General features: G+C 41.4%; 1 protein-coding gene across 2 annotated transcripts in view; it reads right to left on the bottom strand.

Annotated features, from left to right (window-relative positions):
* The window catches only part of LOC117414186 (inositol hexakisphosphate kinase 1-like), a 37,579-nt gene extending 21,131 nt beyond the window's left edge, over positions 1 to 16,448 (bottom strand). The window contains exons 1-2 of one of the 2 annotated variants that reach the window (XM_034023971.3): positions 15,471 to 16,448; positions 2,088 to 2,466 (exon numbers count right to left, since the gene is read on the bottom strand). In XM_034023971.3, coding sequence (XP_033879862.3) covers positions 2,088 to 2,310 — 223 coding nt within the window. In that variant the 5' untranslated portion in view covers positions 2,311 to 2,466; positions 15,471 to 16,448. Of the gene's footprint in view, positions 1 to 2,087; positions 2,467 to 5,101; positions 5,245 to 15,470 lie in introns of those variants that run through there. The other variant, XM_034023972.3, reaches the window with a different exon arrangement.
* Between the last annotated feature and the right edge of the window lie 1,514 nt (positions 16,449 to 17,962).

The following is a 17,962-nucleotide window of genomic DNA, read 5'->3' as shown; positions in this document are numbered from 1 at the left end:
TGTAGTTATTTTAAATGCAATATTAAAAGCAGAAACAAAGCCACGTAAATGCTGGACTTGGCTGAGGACACAGTTGTTTTCTTTTAAAATAGTTGACATCTTTCTAAATATAACTCTTTACCACAGGAAGACTGTAACAACCAATTATATTTCGCCACCGTGCACGTGATAAAAAACATCACTACACATCGCTCAGCAGATCGCCTGAATGTAGAGCTTGTCTGTACTGTAAGCAACCAGTTGCGCAACTGCTTGCAACTGGTTGCAGAAACGTCCACACAGAAGCGATTCAGCTGCATGCAACCAAGTTGCGCAACTGTTCGCTCAGGTGTGGACTCGGCTTAACACCCCTTAGACAATAACATCTGAGAATGTTTGAAGACCACGGACACTCCACCACAACAACAGGATCAGGGGCATTTTTAACTGTTAGTATGGTAGATTAGTATCAGCAAGTGTGCTTCAGCCTTAGGTGGGTCCACACCCGAGCGATCATTTGCGCAACTTAGTTGCATGCAACCAAGTCGCTTATATGTGGATGTCCCTGCAACAAGTTGCTTGAAGTAGAGCCGGGCTCTACTTTCCAAGCAACCTCCTGAGCGACTTCTGTAGACATAGACGATCACGTGGCAATTTGCGATCTCTGATTGGTTATTATAATGCTGACTGCACGGCTTGCCTATCCTGTCATAAAGAAGCTCTAATTTTAAAAATGTCGGTGGTAAAATTAAATGGTTTCGATCAGCTTTTACTGGCTTTTTCTTTAGGGAATATGGCATTTAAAATAACAACAGTTGAAAAAATAATAACAGCCAACTCTTCCTCGTTAATTCCTGAACACATTACGACCTGACCAAAAAAAGTGCCACCTCAGTTGTCAAAAAATAAATAAAATAAATACAATTCTAAACTTGTAGACATGGGACCAAAAAAAAACATGCGTCAACTCAGTTATCATAAAACAATGAAACTTGTAGATGCGGGAACCTTGTTGCACAAGTAATTGCTCAGATGTGGACACAGCAATTGCTCGCAACTGAGTTGCGCAATTTCGGGAGCAATTGGGTTGCACAACTGATCGCTCAGGTGTGGACCCAGCTTTAGTTTCAGGAACACCCCAGATGGGTTTGGCTGACGGGAAGGTAGACATGGCATAGACTCTGAACCTGGAGGCTGGGTATGCTAGCTAGAGAAGGACCTGTGTCGTTCAGGTTTGACTTCTGGTAGTTGTTTAGGGACTGCAAAAAGATCCAAGCCCAAGGGTATTTTTGGAAAGCATTGCTGACATGACCATATGTGAACGCAGTGGCTGCTCGGAGCCCGCTCCTTTGCACTAGATTTACTTCAGCTTCCATTTCCAGCATGCCTTTGTTGTGGGAGGACAATAATTCTTCTCGCCTTGTTGTCTCATGCACCAACAATGCAGAGCTTCTGGGGGCCTGGCTATTTATAGCTGGGACAAACAGACTACATAAGAGTGGAGTTTTTGTTTTTTATTTTAGAGGAAGTTCCATTCATGGGTAAATGGGAACTATTTCCTATTGTAAGATCATGTAAAATCTGATGACATTCTGAATGAATCACACTGCATGTTTTTATTAATAAAGCACCAATAACCTGCATTTCATGCTGAACTCAGATATCAACATGGATGGAATCACAGGTCTCAAAATAGGAGAAAAAACAGCAAGACCAAAATGGCCTTCAGTTCAATAAATTCATAGAGAGCACCAAGCCCACTAAACTTAATTCAATGCCAAAGTGTAGGATGTTGTGTTATTTGGCTTAGGATTCACATATAAATGTAATTATTAGCCACAGAAAGAAACAACACAGTTTAACTTAATTATTTATTTGTTCATAAAAGGTTTTTTGGCAAAAGTTGCCTCTACTTTGTATGAACTGTCCTGTGTGGCTACTGGCTCAAGGCAGTTTGTTTATTTTTTATTTATACAGCTTCCATGTCAAAAGTAAAATTAATTTTAGCATCCAGAAGATTGGGTGCCTGGTCATTTCATTGATATAGTTCTGAAACCCAGGACTGGGCGCAGCAGGGCTTGTGCGTGTTTCAAGCCGTGTTTACGTACCTTTGTACTCCGGGCTGAACTCCTTCATCTCAGGGGGCAGGGACTCGTAGAAGCGCTCCTCGCGGGAGATGAGGGGCTTGCAGACAGTGTGGTCATCGTAGCGCATCATGCTGGTGTGGCCGCCCACCTGGTGCACGAAGGGCTCCAGCAGCACCCCGCCGTCCCTGGCTGGGCCCTGGCTCTTGCCGTGCTTCCCCACTTCCATGGTTTGCGAAAGGCACATGGCGTTGGCAGGCCACGGGGCGCTGGGGACATGGGCGCCGACGCGCTGGAAGGGGGGCGTCGGCTGGGATCGCACGCTGCTGCCGGGGGGCGGAGCCAGCCCGACGCTGCCCACAAACCAGCCAATCCCGGCTCACTGTGCTCAGGGAGCACAATCCTGCAACGAAAAACAGAACAAGGATTTCATTTAGAGCTGGGTCCATTTTCATCCATAACTATTAAACACTAATAGTGCTGAACTTAGAAAATGAAATTCAATAAATTTAAATACTTGTGTGTGCAATGTAGTACTAAACAGGGTGTTCAGTACGGGTGTGCCGATACTCACATATTCTGAGGAATTACCTTGAGGAGGTATTTGTTGGTAGGTATTAAATAAATCCATTCAAAACGAGAAACGCTGCCCTTCCCTCACCTTTACGAGTGCCACTTCCGCAGTGTTTAAAAACCAATGGGAAGCTCGTTTTCCTCGCATCATGGCCGCTGACATTTTTCTTGCCGTTCCGTGGCCGTAAACCAATAATGAAAATATGTTGCAAAACTACACAACCGATTCATCACAATGTGACATTTCCTAAACACGCAGTGAAGACGCATATCTTAGGAAAGTGAAATAAAAGTGATTTCACATCAGAAGTATAACAGAAAGGTAAGACCGCTTAAAAATACAAAGAAGTTTGTTAGTATGATCAGACATGTTCTATATTAACTAACACTGTCAGATTGTTAGTATGATCAGACATGTTTTATATTAACTAACACTGTCAGATTGTTAGTATGATCAGACATGTTCTATATTAACTAACACTGTCAGATTGGTATTGATTGATACGCAATAATTGTGTAAACGAAGAAAACAGAGGGACTGCATTGTTTTGTGTTGTGTAAAGAACATGTTTCATTCCATTTAATTAATACCAAACAACTTCACATCTGTAAAGGCAGTGACTCTGACAATACGATGATCGGCACGTCCCTAGTGTTCAGACATCACGGGCACAATCACAGAGCATGCCAACTGGGGCGTTCTCTTAAATCAGGAGGCCACACCCTGACGACTAACTGCACCACACATCAAAGTGATGGCAATTCATTCCTCTTTGCTTACTTCATACTTGAAAGAAACAGAGACAGCCAGCATTAACACTATGCCTCTGATGCACATCTTACGGATCAGAGAGAACAGCTCACATTAAGCCGTGTACCACACCACATTCTTTGGAACAATACTGGTGTAAGGGACATTTCATTTTCAAAGGTGTCATGTTTTCAGGATGTATTGTGGTATTCTGATTTCTACAAATAACATTTCAGAAATAGTAATCTTTTCCTCAGATTCAGATCCTCTCCAAACTGTATAAAATGCTAAAATGCCATGCTAGAGTACCATGGTGTGGGGTGTTTGTGTCTCCTGTCCCCAGTAGTGCTCTTCTTTGACAAGCACACACAGGAATGTTCCCCACAGACAGGATTACAGCTGAATGTCGAGTGGCACCCCTCACAGCACAGCACTCACACAGTGTGCGAGGTTATCATAGCTCAGACTATAGTGTTTGTATAGTGTATGGCTGAACACCTCTATTGTACCTCTAAGTGAATAGATTTAAACATAGACCAGCTAAATATATTGTGCGGTGGCCTTCTCTAACGTTTTCCACAGCATGTATATCAAACTCTGATAGAAACACCTTTCATTGTTTGGTGCTCAACAGGATGTCAAATAGATGTACTGAGAAACAGCAACACATTCCCCCGACACTAGGGGTTAATCATATTGTTAGGGCACAACTAAGGGTAAACTAACAATAAATACTAGTCTGGAAAGTGCAAAATTATACAAAACTGTACTGTAGTTTAAAAGAGAACCATTTCCAATTCAAAATGAAAAGATATAAATCTACAGATACTGTAATTTCTCCTTTCAAACTAAATGACAGACACTGCACTTGCCTTGTGACCAAAGTTTTAGTTCTTTCTGCAAAAAAAATATTCCACAACACTGTTCTGTAGTTCAGCCTTCTTTATTTGATCAGAAAAGCAGACCTTATTGAAAGTCCTGTTTGTTTGTACACATCAAGGATATTTTAGCCATGAGAACACAAGCCCACTCCACCCCCCATATATTTAAACCCACTTCACCATTCTGCGAGTCAAACTGTCATGCTACAATTTACAGCAGCAGGATGTTAAACAAAATTCGAAATCACGTGAACGATTTGTGAAAACTCCACTGCATCTGATAGAACATACGGTAGGAGAACAACCTTGGAATTGACAATAACTGAGGGTGTGTAGGGTGTCTCTTTACAATGGAAATCATTAGGCTCATAATAATGAGACACCCTACACATGCTGTATTAACTTAGAATATTACTGTGCATCTCAACAAAACTAATTCAAAAAGGATACTGAGCACATATTTCCAACACAGACTTCTATGGTAAAAATGTCCATACTGTTTTTAAACCTTTAGGAAGTACTGCTCCTTTAAGGACCTGACCTAGCCTCTCTGCCTTGCCTCTGCAGACACAAGTGTGAATCGAGCACTACGTTATCCTGTGCGTGCTTCCCAGCTTTTGGCTTGCCTCCAACTACCGTGCATTAATTTCAAAAACACAAAACACTTTTCTGTGGTTCGTCCGACAGAGAAGTGAGCAAGACTCTAATGCCTTGACTGTACAGACACTGCAGGCTGTGGGCAGTCAAATCAATAGCTATTTCAAGATACTAATCTGTGCTTTACCGCACGCATCCTAGGCTAACACTCACAGGGAAAACGTTTTCAAACCTACCTCTCACCCAGCCCTGCAGAGGTTTTGTCCAGCGAAGGCTGGGATCCTTTCCTGTACAGACCAGTTCACACCATTGACAGTGCTGACATTGCTGTAGGCTGTGACGGTGCTGCTGTTATCTTTAGCAGGCTTTTCAGATTAGTGCTGCAAGGCAATTAACTGGCAACACTGCAATAGGTTCTTGGACGTCGGCTGAGCTGATCTTAACATCTTACTACCGTCTGGCTGCTCATGACAAGGAGTAGTAATCAAATGCCTGTAAACACATGTGTTTACACAGGGACATGGTTGTGTCCCCCATTTGAGAACACTTTCAGGGTTTTTTTTTTATTTTTTTTTACCAATGCTAAGACACAGCTTATAAACCAGAACTGGCATGCTGCCTCTAGTGGGCACTCTAAAAAGAACATCTGCACTTTGGATAAACAATAGGGTCAACAGTTCATAATTCTAGAAAAACAAAACAAAAAGGAAAATTATACTTATGTAAAAACAATGCAATGTATTTGCAGCACTAGTTGATAGAACAAAGATTTACTAGGCATACTACTGTGGTAAAAACGATGTCTTCTTGTATGGATCTTGTGATGTTGGAGGTAGTTCATTCACAACTATAAAACACTTCGTAGTAGTATATGTACCAAATCTAAAAAACAGTAAAATCATTTGACAAACATTAGACTTTACTAAGAAAGTTACCTATTTGTTACCAAGTTTCTTTAGTATTATGACATAGCTAAACCAGTGCACACACAGGGTCCTCACAATCCTGTAATAAATATCTGTTTGTTTTGCAGGAGCATATTCACTTAAAGAATTTCTACTGTACTGTTTTGCTGAAATCTGATTTCTTTTAACAAAGACTATATAAAGAAACACGTTTTCAGTTTTTGGACTGTACATGCAGCTGGTGATTTGAAAGCAAGCATTGCTTTCTGTTTGCTGCTTGCTGTTTACTCCACAGCACCCGATGGGTTAAAGCAAGAACCATGCCAGGGCGTTAAATTATTATTAATGAGATTGGGTACTGGCAAACGTCTGCAAGTGCCATTCTGAGGACTTGCAAAGAAAAACAACACAATTTAGTCTTGCTGCTGCTAAGCAAATCTTCCTGAAATACAGCCACCGCTGCAAAGCTAATACCCGTCTGTTTGACCGGCCAAGGGTTCATGTATCAAATCCTGGGACTGACCTTTCTGGATGCTGATACAGGATTAATAGAGTAGTCCCCAGACTCCAGCCACATAAGGCATCTAGTGTTCGCACGCAAGGGAGGTCTCGGTCACAACTTTCTGTATGTGCAATTATCTTGGCAGGTTCATACCACTACTGACTCCAACACGGACTGCAAAGTCAAGAACAAAGTCCAGGGCCTATTCCAGGATCGTGTGTGGCTGGTTAATTTGTGAAGAAATTGTTCAAGAGGCTGAGGGGAATTAAAAAGGAGGGCACACTGCAATATAACTCTGCACATTCACCCGGAGTAACACAGAACACAAAACAAAAATGACAATCATGGGGCTTCCATGCGAGTTTTTTTTTTTTTTTTTTTTTAACTCGAGACAAATTATATATATATATATATATATATATATATATATATATATATATATATATATATATATATATATACACACCTTTCATTCAGGTGATGCTGCGTATACTACCCTGGCTTAGAAACTCTACCCGTCTGGACGGCTGACAACTCCTGATGAAGCATTCAACATCACACCTGGGCAAATACAGGTAGTGGGCACTTGAAAGGGAGGTGGCAGGTACTGATGAAACAGACTGAAGTGCATTAATTCGTTCCCAAAATTGCCACTGCCTGCTACCTGCACAAACTCTTGTCAACAACAAAATTAGGTGTTCAGGAATCAGTGTGAGACAGACGGGGAAGGTTAGCCTCACGAGAAAAAAAACGCCACTGCCTTTCGCAACAAGCCCAAAACAAGTGCAACCCATGTTAGAGTATAGGTGTTTATGCAAATTCCAACCCGCGACTCTAAAAATGTATTATAAGCGGACTTGGCAAGGTTACCTCAGCCCCCAGTTTCAATTGGACAGCAGCGATCTGAGGAGGATCATGCTTTCAGAGATGCTCTCCTTTCTTTTAAGTTGTGTTGGATTTACTGCTGTGTTAAATATTAATGATGCAAACAAATAAAACACAATCGATACATTCATTTGTAATTTTATTTGGTCAGTTCTGAGAGGGCATCAACAGTTTGGATGTTGTTACGCTGTATTGGGCGATCGAGCTGGCTTATGACATCCAGTTCACAAACTATATTTATTAACATGGAGGGCAGACGCGCATTGTCTTTGGACATAGCTGGGATCAAAAAAAGGACGGTAATGAATTCAGTTAAGCAGCTCACTTGCTCTTCATGTTTAACTTAGTAGCTTTTACAGAAAGGGTATTCTCAAACAGCTGCTTTAATACTATAACAAATGCATAACGCAGTTCATGGTAAGTGGTTTTATACAGAACTGTAAACCCACAAGATATATACAACATGAAAGACAAGACACAGCAAAAAACACTAATAAAAAAAGGCCGCCCGCATTAGCATTAAGGTGAACTACTCCACTGCTAACCATAAAATCGCCCATCAGCCACTACTTTCTGCCGTCTTGGAATCCATAGTAACAACTGACCTCATCCCTTGCAATATTTATAGTTAAGGATGAACACGCTCATTAACATTTACACGTGAAATGCAGGTTTCCATGCGAAACTGGGTGTGGTTTTCCTGTGTGTTTCATCATTTACACGAGTAAATGAGATTTACCCTATCCCTCTCTCTGGCCGTTTTTTTCTGCCACGAACCTGATTTACCCGAGTAATTCTCCCAAACATGCACGCGCATCGCCATTTCAAGTGTAAATTAACCCGCATGGAAACCCCATGAATGCCACGACACCTGAATTGAAGTCAGTTTTTTCTGTTAGTCACCATCACACAGCAAGAGGATTGTTAAGTAGGCAGAGTGAAAACAGATAAACTTGAGCGCAGTTTTTTTTATGACATTTAATCTAGAAACCGCATTTGTTCAAATACAGGCAAATGAACATAAAACAACAACTGAACCATGCGTCCGTCCTTCTATGCAGTTTTCATAAAACAAATAAACGCATTGCAGAACTGAATGTACTGAATGTCTCCTCTTTGTCTCCTGTGTCACAGTCAATAAAAGCGTTTTTTTCATTTCTCGTGGATGAACCCAAATCTTGTGGTTTTAATTTCAGCGGCAGGGGTTTGTTGCCTAGTTACTAAGTGCAGTAGTGTAGCACACAACGAAACACGGTAAAATCGTGAGTAAAAACAGAATCAGTTTCCTTAATACAATCCCGAAATCCCAGGGTTCTCTTCTATAAATCCTGGGATTTCTGGAGCTGAATTACTATCTGGGATCCCGGGATTGGGATTGCAACGGGCCAAAATGAAATGCTCAGATGATACGAGTCACACTCGTTTAAACGCCACTGTATAGGGTCAGATATGCAAGTGCACACTGTATAATAGATTTGGTTACATTGTTTACCGTCAGGAGTTTAAGGATGATTTAATTGCGCAGCGGATTCCCCAGTTAGATGATGAGCTGATAATATCTCTTCAGCCAAAGAAGCAGGCACGGTAATTTAAGATGTTCCCATACTGAAAAACAGTAATGTAGCATGAGTTTTGTACTAAAACAGGGTCAGCTGTTGCAGGGAAAACCAAATGAAATGTTATTTATATAGCACCTTTCACACAAAAAGCAATGTACAATACACAGCAAAGAAATGAGTCCATCAGGACCCAAACACACCAGGAATGCTGCGATGGCTCAAGTTGACACTGTACAAGCTGACGTTGCTATCCTCTTGTAGTTTAGCCACTTACAGCAGGCTTGCTCCCCAGGTATGTGCAGCTGGCACTGGTCACACATTGTCACCGACACCCTTGTCAGCTCCAAGTGGCAACCCTAAGAAGGGAGGTTTGAGGGGTTATAAAAATGACAGGACAACCCAAGGAACCTCTCATCCAAACACAGCCCTCAGGCCACAACCGACGACTGCAGGTATGAGCCAGCTGACTGACAAGTGTCGAACACAGTGGAAAGACACAAAGGGAGAGAGTCAGTGAGAGGTGACCCCAGTAAGCCTCTTTGCTGTGATGACAGTCAGGTTTGCTAGTGGGATTACAAGCTGCAAGCATTCCAGATCCATTCAGTGACTGCTGTTGCATTCTGGGTATTACCAGGCTAATTTTAGGCACAGCCTATCTAGGATTTAGTGGATGTGTGAGAAGAAAGGTAGGACCAACACGTCAGGCAGTTTGAATAGAGAGCATGTCTACATTAATGGTGTACCAAAACTGGGACATAAATAACCCTAAATAAATAACTTTTAAAGTTTTTCTAGCCTAGATTACGAGAATGAGCTGCTCCCATCCATTTCGTTAGGCTGTTTTTATATCCTACAATGCTGTTTTAGTGACAAGGAATGTTTTCATGTTACGATACCCAATACATGACCAGGAAGCAAAGGAAATACTCCTCATTTAAAGGAGTCTATTTATCTGATTGTGTGGCTTCTCAAAGAAAGCCATCCCAAATGCTTACTGTACCTTCAGAGCACAATTTCACACACTCATCATTTGAGAGCTTGAAGAACTCCAATACTACATGCACAAAGAATCCATCCTTTTGATATTCAGTCCAAAGACAGTGCAGAGTTTATAGTACATGCTTAATTCCATGGGTTTGGAAGAATCATTATCCCAAAAAGCCATGAAGACACTTTAATGGAGGGGGTCCAGATTAGACCTCCATAACACCAGCAAAACAGCTACAAACAATGCTGGGATTGGGGTGCAGCTACTTAAGATGGCTAGGACTTGCATCGGTCACAACCCAGCCAATTCTTTATCCTTTATCTCTCCTAATCCCTTCACATTGTGCCTCAACATCCCTCTGAATCGTTCTTTCGACAGGAACAGAAAGCAGATAAAAAGAAAATTGCAGCTCTCACAGTTGCATAACCGCACAGAGCCCACAATAACAATCTGTCAGAAGGTACACTTTGTAAACGCAGGTTGATACATGAGTTTTGGATTTCAAAAGGAAGCAACATTACATTAGAAGCCCCATATCCATGGCATGAATGCTATTCGGTTTAAAACAGCTGTCACTGGTAAGGACAGGCCTTTTAGGGGCTTTTTTATGTATTTTTTATTGGAGGGATAAAGCAGAACATCCATCTTGAGGCTCACGGGATTGTCAAATCTGTCTAGGATTCATGAAAGTGTCTTGTAGTGAGAACAAACACCACATTCCCCAGTACATAAATTGAAGGTCAAGGAGGGGTGACTGTTCCACCAGTCTGAACTCCTCTGATGTTATCCAGGTTGCAGGCTAGACAAACCCACAATGTTGACTAGCGCCAAGGATATAGTTTATGTTATACCTACATTTTTACATAGCGGTCATTCCCGCTCAAGTGAGCCAATGTGGGTTCCTTAACCTTTTACTAATTGTTTAGGTCATCCCACACAGAGAAAAAAGGAATCAAAGTTCATCAACACCTAGCCTGGCACCACGTTCTCAATCACACATGGGTCATGTATCATCTACTGCAAATCAAGGAAACACCACCCTCCCCACAATGTGGTCAACTGGAGCTGGAAAAAAAATAAAAGTAGAAGCTCTACATTCAGCCGGTCGTTACATCTCCTTACTGCAGCCCCCTGTCACACTGAGGCACCGGTAGAGACAGAGGTGGCTGTGAAGCAATGCAGCTCTTGGGAAGCAGCCATGTAAACATGAAGCAGGTGCTAATTGACGGACAGAGACACCTTACCAACCTGGCTGTACCGCACAGCCGGGAGGTGTTGACAAAAGAGAAGGACAGGAATTTGTTGGTCTAGGAAATGCAGCCTCAGACACACAACAAATTCAACTCTCTCACACACAACTTCAGCCCAACAGTATAGCCAGCAAGGCTGCAATCCATCCTCCACATGTAATGAACCCAGCATCCTTCAGCATTCCAGCTCTGCAGTCTACATATCAAGAAAACTTGCTCTGTAGAGCTACGAAAACCACTGGCCAGCAATCTTCACCACTCAATGTGGTCTGACTATCAACATCTCGAGAAAATGTACCTACTTCTGCACTGAAAGCCAACAGTGTGATCTGCTGCTACTGGTCACATTCTAATGATTTAGGAGCCTCTGACTGCACACAGGAGTCAAATCCAGGAAACACCCACAAGTAGCATCCAACAAAACCACAGCCTGAACCAACAGTCAACCAAAAATGTGGATGAAAGCCAGGAAGAGGAGAAACCCCTTGGCTGGTCCCATGATAAATATACTGGAATACAGGGGGGTGGAGAACTCCTCTTGAGCTGATCAGTTCAAAGCACATTTTAGATGCCTGTATATCCAGCCCCGTGGCAGGGCTCCAGACTGGGACTAAAATGGTTGCAAATGCGACAAAAAAAAAGTGGGCAACTGTTTTTTTGAGGTTAGGCACCATTGGCGCCTGTAACACAAAAATGCTGCCTCTCCCTTTAAAGGCATGTGTTAGTATTTATAAATGCGCTTATGAGGTCAGTCTGTATAAAAAAAAAAAAAAAAAAAAAGCACATCAAGTTTTAATACATTGAAGTGTGCGGTACGGTAACAATTTGACCGAATACCATTCCAGGTTCAAATTTTTAAGTGGTTCAATGTAATAATTAGGGACATGGTTAAAACAAAAATCTGGACTGGAAGTCTCAATATTGCAGAGAGGTGCTGTATATGTATTAACACCTGCACAATATGGTAACCCCAGTTTAATACAACAGTATCAATGGTGACCAAACGGGTGTGAGTACTGTTGTGTAAAAATGTAGCTTGCATTCAAGAAATTTATAACAGTGAAATAAAAATAGAACAAAATGCCCTGAAAACTTAAAATAAAGAAAATAATATTAATTATGGGCTGTAATGTAGCAAAAATCTCAATAATTAAACAACTAAATAAATAAAGAAGTGAAAAGGTTGCCCTATCAGGCTGAAAAAAAGAAGATTTCCTTGTCAACTCCAATAAACCAACAATGTCTTTTGCCAGTCAAATCGTAAGGTGCCTAAATAAAGTTAGCAGCCACAGCTATCCAAGACAGAATAGATTTGGTTACATTGTTAACCATCAGCAGTTTCAGGATGATTTAATTACTCAGCAGATTCAATTGAAGACGTTACCACACTGAAAAACAGTAATGTAGTTTTGTACTAAAGCATGGTCAACAAAGTGCTTGCTGTGGTTTCTTTAATATTATAAACAGCAGAATGAACTCACTGCAATTTAAACTTGTTTCTACTGGGAAAACAAAACAATAGCATGTAAATCATGTTTTCTGTGTTAATGCTGTCAGATCAGGACTGCACTACGCAGAGCATGGGAGCTGCAGCATGCTATTTCCCATGTTACAGTCATCGGCTGCATAGAGTAACAATTTCAGCAGAATGAGGCAACAACCAAGCGAGTGCAGACATTAAGTTAATGTCTTAGCAAGTGGTTGTATACTTGCTCTGAAGTGGCACCAGCAATTGTTTTTGGCCTGGCGCCCTGCCGTAGTATCCACACTTTGAACCAGGGCAAGAGAGAGGCCTTTCAAATCACAGAGCACAAGGCAGGGAGAGAGACAGGCCAACTGCAAGAGAGCCCATTTGCAAAAAAGTAATTTAAATCTGCAAGATAATCTAATAGAGACAAAATAATCCAACAAACCCAGCGCTTTCTGCAAGTACAGTCCAGAGAAGCCCAATGGACTGGGAGTGTGAATAAGCGAGGGATACGGGAATATAGAGCGAGGTGGGGAGCAATTCTACAGTACTCTCCTCTCTTTAAGAAGTAAACAGGACCTCCATGGAATCCATCTTCCTCACTGAGCATAAGACGAGGACTCGAGGAGAGCCTCACGGCTCAATGTCTGTGCTGCTGACTGTGCATGCTTATACTGTGCAACGTTTCCATAGGCTGGCTGGAAGAGAATGGGATTGTCTAAATATGCATGTCAAATCTTGGCTTGATGTTAGTGTTGCCTATACAGCAGTAGGTATTCTGTGCAAGACTGCCATTTGTGTCAGCATTCAATATTTATTCTAAATATTTTCCACATACACAGAAATAACTCTACCGAGAGGACTTCTTGCTGCGGTCACAAACAGTCCAAGCATGTCCATATTAAATGTTGAAACATGCTGTGGAAAGGCATCGGATTCCACTCATTTGAAGTCAGTCCTATGTGAATCTATTTGCAGCGCACCCAGATTGCAGATGAGTGTTACAGACTGGTGTGCAGGTGCAGATTGAAACGAGGCAGCTGTGGCTGAAAATGCTGCCCACTTCCTTCTAATGCAGTGTGAGCAGAGGAACCCAGCCGAGCACAGTCACTGTGTAAACACTGGGGAATAGACTGCTGAGGCAGCCTTAGCAAGCACAGCAGCTTACCTGAATTCCTACAAGCAGAGAATGTAGGAATATATTTACTTAGAAATAAGTAAATTGATTAGACTTTAGATTTAGTATAGTTAATCGTGGGAAAGACAGACAAATGGAGATCTGTAAAAGCTACTTCCATGTGAACTCAACCAGTTTTATGAGGCTGTGTGGTCCAGTGATTAAAGAAATGGGCTTGTAACCAGGAGGTCCCCAGTTCAAATCCCATCTCAGCCACTGACTCATTGTGTGACCCTGAGCAAGTCACTTAACCTCCTTGTGCTCCGTCTTTCAGGTGACATGTAGTTGTAAGTGACTCTACAGCTGATGCACAGTTCACACACCCTTGTCTCTGTAAGTCACCTTGGATAAAGGCGTCTGCTAAATAAACAAATAATAATAATGACTATTGTCTCCTGTAAGAGGTGTACCAGAGAGGTGACACCTCTGACACAATAGGTGTCTCTCATGGTGAAAACTTCAAAGAACTCATGGAAGCTATCTCTCTTTCCTCCCATCAAATAGTTCAATTTAGGAAGGACAAGATAGCATTTGAAATTAGATGCACAGACCATGTAGGTCCGTGAATCTTTTGATGCAAGGATTGTAAAAACTTGGAAATGTGTTCTCTTGTGATTGGTTTTAAGGAAAAACATGATGTCACAAGAAACCACATTTAAACTGGAAAATGCTCAGTGTTCTTTGTATTATTCTGATCCGTGCTTAGAGAGGATACCTGCAAACTGTTGTCACCATGTAACCTTTAAGATGTCTGGTTGTAACTTTGCAACTCAGAACTTTTATCATCAATAAACTACACTTCTCTGGACTCGAAAGCAATAAACTTTGCAATTTCTCATTCGCTTCTTTTATTGCTTATTCACAGAACACAGAACAGTGCATCTTGCTGAAAACTATGGGGCTTGTCCCATCTAAAACACAGGTATGTTTTCATTGTGGCTACTTAAAAAATGTTCCAAAAACAACCTTAACGACTTAAATAGATTGGTCAACTTTTATCTCATCACGTGCCTTTGACGTTGAGCCAAGGAAGATGCACGAGTAAGTGTAGCATTGGTCAAATCACAGTCTCCTGGAAAAACATTGGTATAGGAAGGGTTTCACCGCGCAATCATTCTGAAGTGTTGTGACAATGTGGTTTTTAAAGAATTTGAAATCTGCAGTATAATATCCCTTACTGCCTGGACCTATTCCTACAGCATACTACTGTCTGGATTGCAAAATCAGAAAAGCCCTTCATCCTGCAATAGCTCAGCCACTCAGCAATTTGTGACATTCACTTAGTTTAAGGGCTGCCACATCCATCTGTGTTATTTCTTGCTAGTTTTGTAAAATCACCAGTTTGCCTTTCATTTAAATACTGCAAACTTGTATAAATGCTCTGGAAATCTAGCCCATGCAGATAAAAAATACAGTGCAATATATAGGTATATATGGGGGCCTCCACTACAGGTTGGGACGGTTGACAGGTAGTAACACCTAGCAAATGTAAAGCATGGTTAGTTAGTGTGATACTACTCTGCGAATTGAAACGGCTAATTCATTTGAATGATGCTTGATGGAAGATTCAGATGACTTTTATTATTATTACTATTACTATAATAATAACAACAATAATAATAATAATAATAATAATAATAATAATAATAATAATAATAATAATAATAATAACGTAGTACGTTACCCAATGCCTATTACTACTACTAATTACATTAATATTGTAATACTAGTTTTTAGTGTGAGCTTCACTATATTTTTCACAATGTGATGCTTGGGTCCCAGTTAGTACTATGGATTTGTATAGTAAACACTAACTCTTCGCAATGAGACACACATGAACATAGAATAACACCGCCACGTTTTTTACTTACCGATTTGTTTTTCAGCCTCTCGCAGCCTCAGTCCCGGTGAGGTCCCAAATCTATTATTAACGAGAGTTATCTGGTCCCAACTCGCATAGGCAGACCCGGTTGGTACTGTACTGAAGAACGCGTTGTGTCCAACTCGGAGATCACTCAGATCTGAATTCACACAGGATCCTCAAGACCACTTTTAAATTGGCTTAAAATAAGCAGACCGAATTGTGTATGCAACCGCAGTGTTAGCAGTCAGTTAAGAGCTGTCACTTTGCTGTGTGAGCCCGGTAACAAATCCGAAATCCGGTCACAACAGAGCACCGAGGACAACATCAGATACATTTTTAAAAAGCTGTAACAAGCACTCAAATAACTGTCCAAACTAAAACATAAGTCTGGAAATGCCTGTAACAAAAAAGGCAGCAAAAATGTAACCCGGTATTGTTATTATTATTTACACGCCTCAACACGAAGTGTGGTGATGTCCCTTACTCGTCCTAACTTAAGGTTACGTGAGTGACAGATGTCAAACCACAATTTTTGCAATACGATTCAGTAATATTTCAAAAACTCTATGCGCCCCGCCGCTTACACATTCATCCCCTAGCCCAGTTCTCTCCTGGTCGGTCCCGGTTTCAGTCCAGACTCGAACGGGGACAGTATCGCGTGTTTAGTTTTTTCTCTCCGCGTAGCAAATCTGTTCGTCTGCACTACGTCCCGCTCACTCCTTCACCGGGGCCTCGGCTCCTAACTTATTTAATATAGATTTATATATCTGGTTATTAGCTTATTTTAGCGCAACAATAACACGCCCACTTTTCTCTCTGGGGTTGAAGAGAGCAGAGTTATCGGTACCGTCTATCTCGGGTTTCAGCACTCTCCTCCCGGCCAAAACAGCACGGATATTTTTTCCCTTTCAGAAAATAATAATGGCGGCTCGGGAGGTCAGGACATATACGTCATAGCAACTAATAGGCTGCGCTTGCCTTACACTGTTGCATAATATCAGCCAATCAAAATAATAAAAAATATCTCTTATAGTCCCGCCTTCCTCGCTCCAATTTGCCATTTAGCCAATGTAATGCCTCTCTCACCTATGTTTCCATTGGCTGCAGAAGACCTCTCCTAGCAACGGTGGTTCGAATGATGTAACAGCCGTACCACAACACAGTCAATGGCTTGTTAACTGAAGTTATGATGTTTGATATGCACCAGAAACAAGATGCTCATCTCAACGCTTTTTTTTTTTAAACCGGTAAACCTACAAAATAATTTAAAAAATCGAAATAACCACAGCTAGTAACACACGGCCCTTGCTGACAGTCCCGTTTGTTTACACCACCAAGATAGTTTTGTGTGACCTTGGCTTATATGTACGATGTGAGTACATTTTAAAACGCTAAAACGCGACATTGCTTCTTGTAAATGCTGGTAAAATAACGTATGCGTGGTTTTGTTTTAGGGCTGGTTCATCCTTCTGTCGTTGATGAATGTGATGGACAGTACGTCAGACAGAAACAGCTAAAGCGTGTGCAGTGTCATTGCGACCATACAGTAATGTTGACATGTTTCAGCATTATCCGACCCTATGCGATTTCTGGTCGCAGACGCATGAGAAATGGACGACTTTCCAAAAAAGACGCAAGTCGCAAGCGCGTGGATGACCTGCCTCACAGGGTCAAAGAAACCTCGACTCCGACCAGAATGCGGGAGTCTGAATGAATCAGCCACCTCATACCATTGGGTTTATTATAAGCATCGTGTGTGACATGACACAAATCAAGTTCTGTTAGTAATGCATCAAAATGCGCCTGCTATGTTACCAGGTACTAACTGGACATTGCCCTCCCATTGTTTTCTATGGAGCTCAGACGTTCTGTTATTACTTAATAACAGAATACAAAATAAAGCACATTGCTAAGATGACACTAATACCTGTTCTAAAACCAGCAATTGCTAGCCCTGCTCTCCATCAACAGTCCAAAGCACCTTTGTCCAATTTCTGTGTTCTTGTGCATATTTTAGCCTTTTAGTGTTGTTCCCTTTCTTAACAGAGGTATTCTTACTGCAACACATCCTTTAAGTCCTGATTTCAAGAGTGACCTTTGGACTGTTGATGGATGGACAACGACACCTGTGCATTGTGCCAGTTCTGTTGTCAATTCAACGCTTGTCTTCTTTCTATTCTTAAGGATATTATCTTCAAGTATTGCTCATCCTTGTTAGACAGCTTTTTGGGTCTTCCAGTCCTGAGTTTGTCAATTACAGATGATGTTTCTCTGTACTTGTTGATTATGCTTGGTGTACCACACCTTGAAAATCGAGTGATGCAAGCTATTTCACTCAATGTTTTCCCTTCTTTATGCAAGTCAAGGTTGTTATAATAGAAAACACTAGTGGAGGCTTTGAGTAAATTGTTGATGCTCATAATGCAGTATAAAAATGCAACATGTCTAAAACTTTTGCACAGCAGTGCACATTCTCTCATTCTCTGAATTCATTACCTG

Source organism: Acipenser ruthenus, chromosome 25 (genome assembly GCF_902713425.1).
Source record: "Acipenser ruthenus chromosome 25, fAciRut3.2 maternal haplotype, whole genome shotgun sequence".
Taxonomy (NCBI): Eukaryota; Metazoa; Chordata; class Actinopteri; order Acipenseriformes; family Acipenseridae; genus Acipenser; species Acipenser ruthenus.
The sequence above is the reverse complement of the archived record's forward strand: the minus strand, read 5'-3'. Positions and strand labels throughout refer to the sequence as shown.